Source organism: Nyctereutes procyonoides, unplaced genomic scaffold, assembly GCF_905146905.1.
Source record: "Nyctereutes procyonoides isolate TBG_1078 unplaced genomic scaffold, NYPRO_anot_genome, whole genome shotgun sequence".
NCBI lineage: Eukaryota > Metazoa > Chordata > Mammalia > Carnivora > Canidae > Nyctereutes > Nyctereutes procyonoides.
Window position 1 is genome coordinate 57,190,988 of NW_026575051.1, and position 14,537 is coordinate 57,205,524.

General features: G+C 34.7%; 1 protein-coding gene across 2 annotated transcripts in view; it reads right to left on the minus strand.

The window, feature by feature from the left end:
* FBXL4 (F-box and leucine rich repeat protein 4) overlaps positions 1–14,537 on the minus strand; it is a 75,774-nt gene that overhangs the window by 27,317 nt on the left and 33,920 nt on the right. For both annotated transcript variants that reach the window (XM_055330608.1, XM_055330607.1), the window contains exon 6: positions 9,714–9,927. In XM_055330608.1, coding sequence (XP_055186583.1) covers positions 9,714–9,927 — 214 coding nt within the window. The remainder of the gene's footprint in view (positions 1–9,713; positions 9,928–14,537) is intronic.

Below are 14,537 nucleotides of genomic sequence, written 5' to 3' on the forward strand. Positions count from 1 at the left end.
ATTATCTAGCCAAATTAGTATGTCTGAAGTGGACTGCATTTAAGTGGCAGTTAGCCAATGACCACCTGCATTAGCTGATTTAGGTGACCAACATAGGTTTTTCCTATCTCGATTTCTCTTCTTGGTCTGTTACCCACACTAGCTCTGTTAAGTGAGTGGCCATCTCTTTCATTTAAGTTTGTTAGCTGCACTGACTCCCTTCAAGGCAAGGCCATCTCTACTTCTACTTACCAGTATAAAATAACATGTTCTTTAAATCAAATAAGAATGTGGTAAGGAGACCACCATTATCTCTGTGTCAGAAAGCAAATTCATGGCACTAAATCAAATCATACTGCTTTCAAAAGACAGTGTATGTATCCTTTGTGGGACAGCTGAGGCACAGGGTGGTATGCATTTTCATGTATGTATCTCTTCTTTGCCAAATAAACTGGCACAGAAGACAGAAAATATGAGGAGAGTGCTGACATGCAACAGAAGTAAAGATCGGCTACTTTTGTTGTCTTCTAGTTGATGAAGATGAAGGCAGTGGGGTCCTTGAAACTGTCGTCCCTGCCTAGTAGGCCAAGTCAACAGCTGCCAAACCAGACTTGCGGATTACTGTCATATACTAGTCCCCCACAATACCTATAATCAGTTTTTTCACTTCTTCAGATTCTTTCAATTTATGCTCTATCATTCTTGAAGTGAGGCAATCAAAACTGGATGCAGGTGTTCCATTTATAACTCCAACTTTTAAAAAACACACTTGGTTTTCTTGTCTGCTGCTAAGCAACAGAATGACATTCTTACTGAGCTACTATCATGCCCCATCTTACACCCATTCCAGATTTTTTTTTTTTTTTACAAACAAAGAAAAGGTAAACAGGCTCAAACTTCTAACACTAATCCAGATTGTTTTAGTAAATGCACAGGATTTCTCTTAAAGATATTTTTTATGCAATATGTTAAAAAGTTATTGTTATGCTATCCTCTACAAGCTGTATTAGCTTATTAGGGCTGCTGGAACAATGTACCATAGACTAGGTGTTTTAACAATAGAAATTTATTTTTGCACAATTCTGGAAGCTAGAAGTCTGAAATCAAGGTGTCAGCAGGGTTAGTTTCTTCTAAAGCTTCTCCTCTTGGCTTGAAACTGGTCGTATTCTTCCCCTGTCTTCACATGCTCTTCCTTCTGTGTGTATCTGTGTCCTAATCTCTTCTTATAAGGACACCAATCATAATGGATTAGGACCCATCCTGGTGACCTCATTTAAATTTAATTAACTCCTGAAAGATCCTTCCTCCAAATAGTCACATTATAAGGTGCTGGGGACAGGACTTCAACATATGAATTTGAGAGAGAGACAATCCAGCTCAGAACACAAGTATTTAAGAGTAGTTAGAGATATATGCCCCTTTAGAAGTAATGTATCTTCTACTTATTTTCAAATGGTTCAGGAAAAAAAATATGCATATGGTAGGAGAATCTACTTTTTATGCTACCTTTTTTAAAGTCTAAAATCACTTTGAAATAAAATGTTTACTTTTAAGTATTTAAAAGTCTATTTAATGAGTTAAATTTTTACAGCCCTCCTCTTGTGAAAATACATCATCACATATGGCAGAAGTAGTACTTGTAATTAATGTTTATCATACATAATAAGAATCTTGTGAACAGAGAGGAAAAGGACCAGTGGAGTCAAAACAAAGCCGTTTCCATCATTATATATCCAAGTCTATTACAATTATCTCTTCATCATGAATAGCAGAAGAACCTAAGTTCAATAGAAGTTTCTTTTCTAAGTTTCCATCTTTTGCCTAAAATGTTGTCTATACAACCCTAGAAGATCCATCAAATGCATTAAAAAGAAAACTACCCTATTTGCCAATCCATTTCACTAGTTTCTCTGGTATCACGTAGTAAAACAAGGCATAAGTCTTGGCTCAAGGGCCACTGCATCTAAAAAGGTTGCCCAACAAGGGTCACTCTTCAACAAAGCACAAACCGGTGACATTCTTAGTATGCATTTGGGCTTACTGCACACCAGTCTACTTTATCTCTCTTTATCATAATAGTATCTTGTTCTTTAGTAGGCGTACGTTTACTGCTCTGCATCCACTGAAGTTCAACAAATGTATAACACTAACTAATGTATAACACTAAGCAAATAGCTTATTTAGTGATTTTTTTTGGTTGAGTTGTAAGAAGACACTGGTTATTTCTCTGATGAAACCATTTTTCGTCTCAATCGCAAACACATCTAAAAAATGAAAAAGATCTCATGAAATAAATAAAACAAGCTGAACTATATTTCACTATCTTTTAGAGCTAAAAATTCTGAACAAATACAGTTCAAATATTTTCTTACAAGTTTTTCAAGTTGCAGATCTACCTATCGATCTGCTTAATACATGTGCTTATCTAATAATGAAAAAAAAGAACCGATAAGAGCTAGCTATTACTCATTCATTCAACACAAATATACTGAATACCTACTAATATGTTCACTACAGTAAACACCAGACACCGTTCTATGTACTAGTCATGAAGAAGTATATAGTCAAACATGGTCCTTCTAATTATGGAGTTCGTAATTTAGGAATCAACATTCCTTGTACCAGAAATAAATCAAAAAGGTGAGAGAGAATTTAGCCTAAATTTCCCTTAGCACATGATGGGAAAGATACTCCTACTTTGGAAGATCTATAAGAATACTTCATGGAGGTGGAAATACTTGAGCAAATCTATTTGAGTAAATCTATACTACCATTTTCACTTTTACACAAGTTTATCTAATTTCTACACAAGGTGTGTAGTTTTTTTAAACATATAACCTTAATTTGGTCTTCTCAATAGCCAATGTGATAGGGTAAACTTGTTTTTTTATTTTTTATTATTTTTTTATTATTTTATTTTATTTTTTAAGATTTTATTTATTCATTCATGAGAGGCACAGAGAGAGAGAGGCAGACACAGAAACACAGGCAGAGGGAGAAGCAGACTCCATGCAGGAAGCCCGATGTGGGACTCGATCCAGGATCATGCCCTGGGTCGAGGCAGGTGCCAAACCGCTGAGCCACCCAGGGATCTCCTTGTTTTTTAAAAAATATTTTATTTATTTATTTGGGAAAAAGCGAGAGAGAGAGGATACAACCCCAGTTTCTGACAAGGTGACACACGAGGCTCACCGGTCAATGCAGCAGCCTTGATGGTGAAATGTGTCAGGTAGGGAGAAGCCCACTGCCCTGTGCTCATTGCCTATTTCACCAGGGGCTCAGGAAGGGGCCCCATCAGCACACCAGAATCTACCTACCAGCATGTAAGGCAATTCTGACCCTACTATACTTTCATCCTCCTGGGTCCTCAGTCTTATTGAGTAATCAGACCTATAACATGCCTGGTATGCCTAACCACTTAAGAACACACCACTAGATATCAACAACAACACATCATTTTATATACCAGAATTATTTGTGGAATTATTTGTCCCAGTGCTACTGTCCACTATGGTATAATATTGAGAACTGGCCTATATAAACTGTTTTCTTAAAGCAGTTTATTATGTACTGATTCCACAGACTATTACTTAAATGTTTCTAAATATAATTTAAATAACTTATTTATAAATGCAAAACTAAGACTTCAAAGTAAGTTTGTTCATAATAAAAATAAAAGACCAAAATTCTACTTCCCTGTAGTAGTTTCAACTAGAAAATATTTATAGAATATAAATTAATAATTTATATCTTATACTGGATCATGACATTGTATATGTTAGTTCTAATGTTATACTTCCTTACAATTGCAAACTAGAAAAGGAATAGGTAGTAAGATAAACTCTCTGCTTTAAATAGAGGCAGCCAGGATACCTGGGTGGCTCAGTGGTTGAGCGTCTGCCTTCAGCTCAGGGTGTGATCCCGAAGTCCTGGGATCGAGTCCCAAATCAGGGTTCCTGTAGGAAGCCTTCTTCTCCCTCTGTCTATGCCTCTGCCTCTCTCTCTGTGTCTCATGAATAAATAAATAAAATCTTAAAAAAATAGAGGCAGCCAAGTTATTAGAATAACTACCATTCTATGCTTTTATATATCTTATAATTTTAACTTAACACTGAGACCACCGAACCTGGGTTCAAATCCCAACTCTAACTTATCGCCCAGTGCCACTGGGAAAGTTACTAATCTTTTGGGACCTTCATTTAATCATCTGTAAGATGAGAGTGACACCTACTTTCATTGGACTAGTGTAAAGAATTAAATTATATGGATGCCTGAGTGGCTCAGTTGGTTAAGTGTCTGTCTTTGGCTCAGGTCAAGGTTCCAGAGTCCTGGGATTGAGCCATGCACTGGGCTTTCTGCTCAGCAGGATATCTGCTTCTCCCTCACTCCTCCTTCCTGTTCCTACTCTCTCTTTCTCTCATATAAATAAATGAATATTTAATAATTTTTATTAATTATAAATAAGTAAATATATATAAATAAATGAAATCTTCCAAAAAAGGAATCAAATTACATGCAAAATGTCTAGGCCAGCAAATAATATACTAGGAAGCTTTCCGAAACTTTGGGACTAAAACCCAGGTCTCCAATATCCCCTAAATCTTTGTTTACTATGCACACGGACGGACTTAAGTCTTACAAAACGGCACAGATGTATGTTTATTAGTGTAAATTATATATAGGCACATAAAGTGTAACTCTACCAAATCATAAATCTGACCTCTCTGAAGTTAAATGCTATAACAGACTCAACATTTTATAATAATAATTTTTGCTTATTTTAGAACTTTGTAGAATTTAGAAAAATGGGTAAAAGTGGCACTGGATAATTTGTATTCCTTGTTTAAAAAAAACTCTCCGAAGAAGTTCAAATTTGTATCTTCTTTTTCTTCTCGTATATTTCCTTAAAGCCAACAGAGGCATTTAAAATTAATTGCTGTTCCTTTTTTTCAAAATAGTTTATAACATCTAAATGTACTGCCAACAATTATGTAGAAGGCTTAGAGAGAATCCAGACCCTTTAACTGTGTCTTCTTATTCCCTGTTTGCTCTTCATCCACCAACTGAGAACAGGACAGGAAATATACATGCATTGAAGAAAAAAGTAGTGACATGATGCTTTGCTTAAGTGACAAGGGAGGTGTTGGCAGATTGATACGAATACCACTGTAGTAGCTCCTGCTTAACAGCCCAGCGGATCGTGCTGCCTTCTCCCTTTATTCCTGTCAGCTACTGAGTATCCATGTCAGTGTCTGATATTAAGCCCAAAGATGAGAAGACAACAGAGGTGAACAGAGTATAGGCAGAGAGCACTGAATACAGACTTTCAGAAGTAGGAAAAGAGAACACTGCCTGGCTAAGTTTTTCCCAGTTTCAAATTTCTTATGTCACTAAAATGGCATTATTTTTTATGTTATTGTAAGTCAACTGTAAATCATTAAAATTTAATTTTATGAATTTTTTATATATTCAGTGTCAGAAAAATTGTATAAATTTATAAATTATTTTTGTAATATTATAGCAAATGGACTAATAAAAATAGACTTTAATAGGTAGTATAGTAATGTAGGTTACAACACAAATTTTATTTAGTGGAGTCATATGATTTTACATCTATATTTAAGTAACTGAAGGAAGCTGGAGCTGATGCTATCTAGACTTAGATACATATATATAGATCTCCACTCTTGAGATAGGAAATCTTCTCAGTCTTTTATAAACCACACTTTAAAAATATATATATACTGATATGTGGAATTTAAGGACCAAAACAAAGGAACAAAGGGGAAAAAAAGACAAAGAAAAAAAACACTCTTAAATAAAAAGAACACACTGGGGGTTGCCAGAGGAATAGTGAATGGGAAGATGGGTAAAAAGGAAAAGGGGGATTAAGAGTACACTTAACATGATGAGTACTAATGTATAGAATTATTGGATCATTAAACTGTACACCTGAAACTAATTAAAAATAAAAGAAAATGATTTAAGGACTATATAGTTATATTCTATCAGTTTCTTAAGGTAAATTAAAGAAAGTTGGACCACTTAATGATTTCCTAAAACCTGGATCATGTTAATATAGAACATTTCAAAAGTATCCCATGGGATACCTTTTTTAAATAAGGTACATAGCAAATTAATATAATTTCTTGGGTTTTCCCCCTATTATTCTTCCTGAAGATTCATTTAATAATTAACTTTGCTATATTTCTTCTTAAAGTTAAATATAACAAAAAAATTTTAATGTGGCATTATCTTGCTCAGAGGATCTCAGATTTATAATACATAGGCCAATAAAATAGTAAATATATCAGTAAAAATAAGGTATGGTATAATCTAAGAATGGATGGACCTACCCAAGAAAAGGCAGCTGACAATTTTATACTCACAAATGGTAAGTCATTTCACAACAGACCAATGAAAACATAGGCTAACATTGTCTTTAAACTGGCATTCAGGGACAATAGTCCTTTCATTTTACAAAAAAAAAAAAAAAAAAAAATGAATCTAGGAATTTGAGAGACTATGTGATTCAACCTAGATCGTTAAGTTTGTCATGGGGCCAGAACTAAAATCAGGCTTCTTTCTACCCGACCAGGTCACCAGTTAAACTCTAGCTAAACATTTTGCCCCCAAATTGAAAATATTGTATTAAACAGAAGCTCTTATACTCATACTTTCAGGCTTGCATAGATTAGAAAAAAACACCACATCTGTAAAAAGGTATATAGTCTGATCTACCACTAAAAAAGGCTATATACCCAGATGGTTTTATAGGTAAATTCTGCAACAGTTAATTTCCATCTATTCAAGTGATGCCAGATGAAAGAAAAATGGGAGTTTCCCAAATCATTGTTCTATGCTGTCATGATCCTAGCCTCAGACCTGATAAAAACAGCATGAAAAAGAAAACCACAGCTCTTAAGAAAGCAGATATAAAAATTATTTTTAAGTATAAATCCTTAAAGAATATTTACTATGAACCAGGCACTGTTACAGACGCTTCATGAATATTAAATCATTTAATCCTCACAAAAACTCTTTGTGATGCATACTATTCTTATTCTTATCTCCATTTTATAGAAGGGAAAGCTGAAGCATAAGGGGTCAAGAAACCTCCTCAAGGTAATAATTCATAAATGATAGAGCTGGAGTTCAAATTCATGCAATTTGGCTCCAAAATATTAGGAAATTAGCTTAGTGCTGTATTAAATTAAAAGCATGTAGGGATGCAAGAGTTACTATTCAACATAAGTCATCATACTGATAAATAAAAGAAGAAAAAAGATGAATGCATTAATGGAGCCTTAAAAATAATACATATTGATAAAATATTCTTATCAAACAAGGATGATAAAAACTACTTATCAGAAAGCAGTATCAAACAACATATAAAATCAGTAAGCTGCATGAGGGACTGTGTCTTTAGTTCAATACTAAGGTTCCAGTGCCTAAAACAGTGCCTGGCACACAATAGGTAGTCAAATATTTGTTGTATAGATATTTTAAAAATGAAACGTTAAAGAAATTCCTACTATATAAAAAATAAGACTGGTATACTTGCTATGACTCTATATTTAGTAAGTTCTATCTAACGAAGCAACACTTTAATCATTGAAAAACAAAGAAAAAGTATTGATTTTGAGATTATGTAATTGTATTAGAAAATACAAAAGCATAAATAAAAAGTTATTAGAACAATTATGAGCATTCAGTAAGGTAAGCAGATACAAAATAAATACACAAAAAACAATAAACTCTAAACTAGCAATAACCAATCAAAATTAAATAGAAGAGGAAACTGTATCTGACACTATAAAATGCGAGAGAGAAATCTTTTAACCAGAAAGATATAAAACCTAAGTGAAGAAAACTATAACATGCTCTTGGATGTAAAACAAGGCATACATGAATGATGGAAGCCTTATTAAAGAGCAAAATGAAATCAAATGAGTGTACTTTTAATAAAATCTTTGCTGAAAGATACAACTGGAAGAAGAATGTACAAGGATTAACAAACGTGTAAAAATAGAGATGAGACTTTCCCTACCACAGAGTAAAACATACCACAAAACTGTCCCATGATGAAACTATTCGTACCAACTACTATTTTTTGCAGCTAGTATTTATTGAGAGATTGCTATATTCTAGGCACCCTCTAAACATTTTACATGTAATTTAATTCTCACAATGCCCCGACCCTGAGATCTGTATTTTTTATCCTATTTTAGAGAAAACTGAAATACCACAGGTTAAATACATTGACTAAGGTACCATTCGAGACAGTCAAGGGTTCACTACAGTGGGAAAGTATCTGGTATACCATTTTGGAAAAGTAATTTGTTTATTTTACTCATTCATTTCATTTATCAAATGACCAATCTTACCAAGTACCATCCTAGATGTTCGAAAAATGGCAATGAGAAAGACAGACAAGGCTCCTTCCTACCTTCCTGAAATTTATATCCCAGTGTAAGGAGACAGATATTTAAATTTTTTTTATTTTTTTATTTATGATAGTCACACACAGAGAGAGAGAGAGGCAGAGACACAGGCAGAGGGAGAAGCAGGCTCCATGCACCGGGAGCCCGACGTGGGATTCGATCCCGGGTCTCCAGGATCGCGCCCTGGGCCAAAGGTAGGCGCCAAACCGCTGCGCCACCCAGGGTTCCCCTAAGGAGACAGATATTAACAAGAAAACAAAATCACTTAAGAGCGATACAGATGCTAAGTAGGAAATAAAACTGGATAATATGAAAGAAACCAGAAAGAGGGCTACCTTTTTATAAATGTCCAAAAAGTGATCTCTTAAAAAAAAAAATACTTGAATTGAACACTGAGCTAAGAAAAGGGTAGCCACATAATAAGCTGGAAAAACATTCTAGGCAGGCAGAAAAGCCAAGAGCCATGAGCTGGGACCAGATTAGAATGTTCAAGTAATAAAAAGAAGGTCAACATGACTGGAGTAAAGGAAATGAGTATATGACAACTGAGTCTTTACTACAGGGGCCCAGGCACACACTCTGTGATCCAGCAATACCACTTATAGGACTCTATTCTAGAGCAATAGCAGTATGTGTATGCAAAACTCTGCAAAAAAGAATGTTATTACTAGATAATTTATAAAAGGAAAAGAACTGGAAAACCCTGAGCGTTGTTCACTTGGGGAATGGTGGAACAGATTACGGTATAACCTATACTATATGGTTAATGAAAAGAGTCAAATGCTGTATGTAGTGACCTGGAAAGAAGTCCTAGAGATACTGGTGAAAAATGGAAGTAGATCAATATACATGAAAAGATTCCACTTTTCATTAATGAGACTCCTAAACTATGGTACTGAGAATTAATTTAACTCCTAAGTCTGGCCCTGGATAAATTCCACTGGGTTTCCTCTCTCCTGCACACTATCATTCTACCTCCTTCTCTAATTCATTCCTTGTCAGCATTTCAGCTCACCTCAGCTCACCGCTTAATTCTTTACCTGGAAACATGAACAACATTACAAAAATTTTAAGAACATAGAGAAGAACATTTTCCTGTAATTATAAAAACAACAGATTAGACTCTAAATAATTTTGAAATGACTAAATCAGCTCTATTAATTTTAGAATACTCAAGTGGCATCAAAATCTATTTAAGAATCAGAAAGCATATTATCATGAGCAATTACAGGCAACTAAATATTCAGTTGGCTATCACACTAGCAAAGATGTGAATGGTGATATTCTTACCTCTACTTTTGTTCTGTAGAGAACAAGTCGTTTAAGACTGCATAATTTGGCAATGTGGTTGAAAGCTTGAGGTGGTAGTTTATCACAGGATGAGAGATTTAAGTCCTGTAAATTTGGACACATCTCAGAAATAATCTCCAAGCAAGTTTCATTAAGAAAGTGGCTGCAGGATAATTCAAGGCGCACTAATTCAGATCCACAAACCTTCAGAAACCTGTAAAAATAATGTTACGTGTGAATTTTGCATAGTAAAAGATATTTTTGCAAGTACATTGAATTACCTCAACTCTTAGTAGACACCTTCAGAAGAATGCATTTTTATTAGAGAAAATGTTAAACTTGTTTCACTTAAATTCTCATTTACTACCTATCAAAATAGGTATGATTAGGCTAAAATAAATCACTTTGATACGATAAGATGTATTTCCATCATATAAAAAGTGAGCTACTGCTAAGTGAAAAATTAAGAAAGCAGAGAATGTATATCTTCTATCTAAAATTCACATCTGAGTTGGTAAGGTCAAAAACCAAAAACAACAAAACTCTTAGAAGATATTTTCCCCTAAACAATATCCATCCAGTTCTGGATAATTTATTTTGAATGTGACACAGAAGTTGAAAGCTTTAATTAAATGACCTTAAAATAAATCAGACTAGCCTCCTCTCAACTAAAGAAATATCTGAACTGGTTTAACTGTACTACTGTAATGTTCCTTGTAACTGTTACTATTTACTAGACTGATGTTGAAATTAATACAAGATATTCAATTGCAGAAATACACAGAAAATAATTCACAGAAAAATTCAACATGGCAGACATAAAACTCTATATCAGAATAGTAATAACAGTATTTATCTTAGTTGCAGTACAGATGAGGGCAACAGTCCTGTCCATAATCATCATCTGAAAATAATATAAAACTAAAAGTGAGTCCAGGAATATTTGAATCCATGAAACTTGATCAGTTAAGCATATTAAACACTTAAGTGCACCAATCATCCCTGTCTAGGTCTCTTGACATTTTCTTGCCTATCACAGGGCCACATCAGTAACATGCCATTAGTTTATTTATGCCACATCTTTTTTTCCTGAATGGATTAATTAGCTTTCAAGTATACATATAAAGTAAAATTGACTAAATCAATCACTTATGAAAATAAAGGAAGTAACACTGGACTTCTAAGTCAAAAGATTAATATTTTGCCCTGTTCCACTCCCTGGCATGTGACCTTGGAAAAGGCATTTAGCCAAGTCTCAGCACTTTCTCGTCTGTAAAACGCAGACTAGAATTACATAATAGCACTCCCCACGCTGCCTCATGGTTTTGAACATCAAACAATATGTGAAGCTATTGGTAAAGGTCAAAGCACCCCACAAACATAAAATAAAAGTTGAATCTTGGACAACTCACATTATACAATTAAAAATTCAATTGCCACAAATTTATTTTAAATGTTGAAAATAAGTATTACTTACATATCTTACTTATACCTGAACAACCATTTATCCTTAATCCACTGCAATATGTGTTTTGCTCTCCCTAAAATTTGCCCTTTCCTTTTAAATGCCAAATTCAATGCCCTTTCTTTTCAGTGCTTGAATTACTTGACTTATTGTGGCATTTCACACAACTGCCTACCCCTTCCTTAAAATTCCCCAACACTCCCCAAGCTACTCCTTCTCACGAATTTCTTCCCACCTGTTTCACTACTGTTACCTTTGCTAAGTTGAATCAGCTAAACTGCAGTTTGCAACAAGCATGTTCATTCATTCATTTAACAAATACTTACTGAGCTCCTATTTTGACCCAGACATTACTCTAATGGGAGTTAGTGGACAAAACAAAGTCCCTGGTCTCATGGAACTTACTTATATTTTGGTAGGAGAGGCAGGCTATAAATAAGTAAACGAGTAAAACAAATACTATATTAGAAAGTAAAAAGTGTCGAGGAGGAAATAAAAGCAGGGCAAGGCAATAGGAAGTATCAAGGGTATCACTGAGAAGATGAGTAAGACCCAAAGCAAGTATGGGAGGTAAACAAAGCAAAGTATGGGAAAGAACATTCCAGGCTGAGGGAAGGGTAAATGCAGCAGCTTTGGTGCAGGATACTCTGGGGGCAGGACACCATATAGAGTGAGGAAATATAAAGAGATTAATGCAGGAGGTACAAAGTAAGGGAGAGATGAGGAGCAGGTCAGAGGAGGAACAGGCAGTTTATACAGTATATGTCCCATAAGCACTTTGGCTTTGGGCATTCTCAATCATTAGAGGGTCTTGAGCAGACGAGTAACGCAACCTCCTTGTGTTTTAGCAGGGTCACTCTGGTTTCTGTGTAGAGAACAGACAGAAAGGGAAGCGGAGTAGAAACAGGGGGACAGTCGGGACACCACTACAACATTCAGGAAAGAGAAGAGGGTGCACTGGATCCAGGTGGTAGTACTGAATGTGGTGCACAATATTTGGATTCTGAATCCATTTCAAAGGTAGGCAATGTATACTAAATGATGACATATCTTCTCTACACTGAACTGAATTCAGACTCCTCTGTTCCTCAACCACTACTTTTTTTTTCCCTCTTAACTACAATTTCCTTCCCCACTAATTTGTTTATACTGAGTTTATAAGCTGCCTCAAATCCTTTGGCAACTGAAACAGATTTTTGGTGAACCTAACACGGCACAAGGTCAGGAATGGAAAAAACATTTGATGAGAGTTTACTGAATGTACCTTTCAATTATGAAAATTCACTTGACAAATTTAACTTTACTCCAGAAGAGACTAAGTTCTATGGACTCAGGGTAATTTTTCCTTACTACAGTTAAACTACTCCCAAGAATTATGACAAAATTAACAATTTTACCTAACTTTGAGTATAAACATTAGTTATAGGTACTTCTTCGTATTTTTGTAAGCTACAACCTAGAAATGGATGTAGAGTTTCAGAGAACTAAAGACTATTCTATTTTTATTTGCTACTTCTACAAGTATTTGCAGATTACAAAAATTAAGTGAGTATATTAACTCTTAAAATCTTCAGGCACCTTATCTCTTGAAGGTCTTCACTATTTGGCTAAGCAGTTTATTCTATAATTATTTCTCATGCTGGACTTGGAATACTTTAACACCTCTTTTCTCATTACTCTCATTATTGAACTTTTTTCCTCTAAAGAATGTACAGAGTGATGTCAAGCCAATCAGCAGAAAGCAACTTGTTAACAGACTAGAAAACTTCCCTAACTGGGACGCCTGGGTGGCTCAGCAATTGGGCGTCTGCCTTCAGCCCAGGGCATGATCCTGGAGTCCTGGGATGGAGTCCCACATCAGCCTCCCTGCATGGAGCCTGCTTCTCTCTCTGCCTGTGTCTCTGCCTCTCTGTGTATCTCTCATGAATAAATAATAAAATCTTAAAAAAAGAAAACTTCCCAAATTGATTTAATAAATGACAAAATTTGAAAGCACAATAAAGATAATGATCATGCTTATACTACCTTTCTGACTTTCCCTCTCTTTTTCAATATTGCATATTTTTACTCTGAGCAGATCATTTGGTCAATATCCCCATACTGCATCTTCCTAAACTTACAGGATCTACACTATCTACTTTTTCATGATCTACAGTTCAAGAAGGCAGAAGTAACAGCAGACTCAATTAGCTTAACACAACTCTTGTTTCTTAATGCTCCTCTTGTAAGTCTTATTTTAATGCATAATTACATGCATGTTTTTGTCTTGGTCATCCATTTATTCATCTCAATTGTGATACTAGTCACTTGAAAGGAGAACTACAGCTTCATTTCCTACAGCCTATTCTTTCCATGGTATGAATGCTCACAATGTATTTCTTGATATTGAGGGTATTATGAGAAGATCTAACTTCAAATGAACAATCCCAAACTAGGTCTCTTGCTATGGGAAAGAAATAAATGGCTTATCTTTATGTGGTGAATTAATTTGTCCAGAGTAATATAGGTACATAAGAAGTAATTTACTAAATGGTAAACTTGCACAATGAAATAATAAAATCATATGAATAAATTATTTAATCTGAGTTTACTCATCAAAATAAAAGACACCAATCCTCTCAACTTGTGTGATGTGTAAAGGTAAGGGGGAAAATAAAAGGTAAGGGGAGAATTAGACATAAACATCTATGGCTTCTGATTGCTAATGGTACATTTTGTCAGCTGACTGTGAGTTTTTTATAAAACAGCATATTTAAGATCAATCTTTAATCTCATAAAATTTGGAATTTTATTTAATACATCTGATTCAAAATAAAGCCATTAAAAACAAAACTCTTTGTTGGCAGGGGAAAGAAAGTCTTAAAATTATCTCAAGTCTCTGGAAACTGATATTCTAAAAGAGACAACTGTATAAAGCATGGGTAGGCAATTGAATAAACAAATAAGCAATAAGTTCTTTATCCTATAAAATTTTAGCTCTGTGTCAAAACATCTAATAAAGTTCCTGAATCTAAAAAGCATCCAAGAATGTTTTATGAAAGAAACAATTAGAGGAGTCAAGGGTAAGAATATCTACATAACTGAAGTAGAGATCAAAGTGATTAATTTGGGCAACTCTCCGAAGAAACATAGTAGTGGAAAAATAAACCCAAGGCTTTTTGAGCATCAGAGTGATATGATTAAACCTCAAAGCACAAACAGGCAGGGGGGCAAAGAAATACCCAAGACTTGAGGGAACTGTATTATAAAAGAAAAGTGGAATTATAAAAGATGCGATTCTAATGAGTAATGATATGCATGAGCAGTACCTGAAGTTGCAAATCACAAATCTGGAGATAGAATAGGATTTTAATAACTGA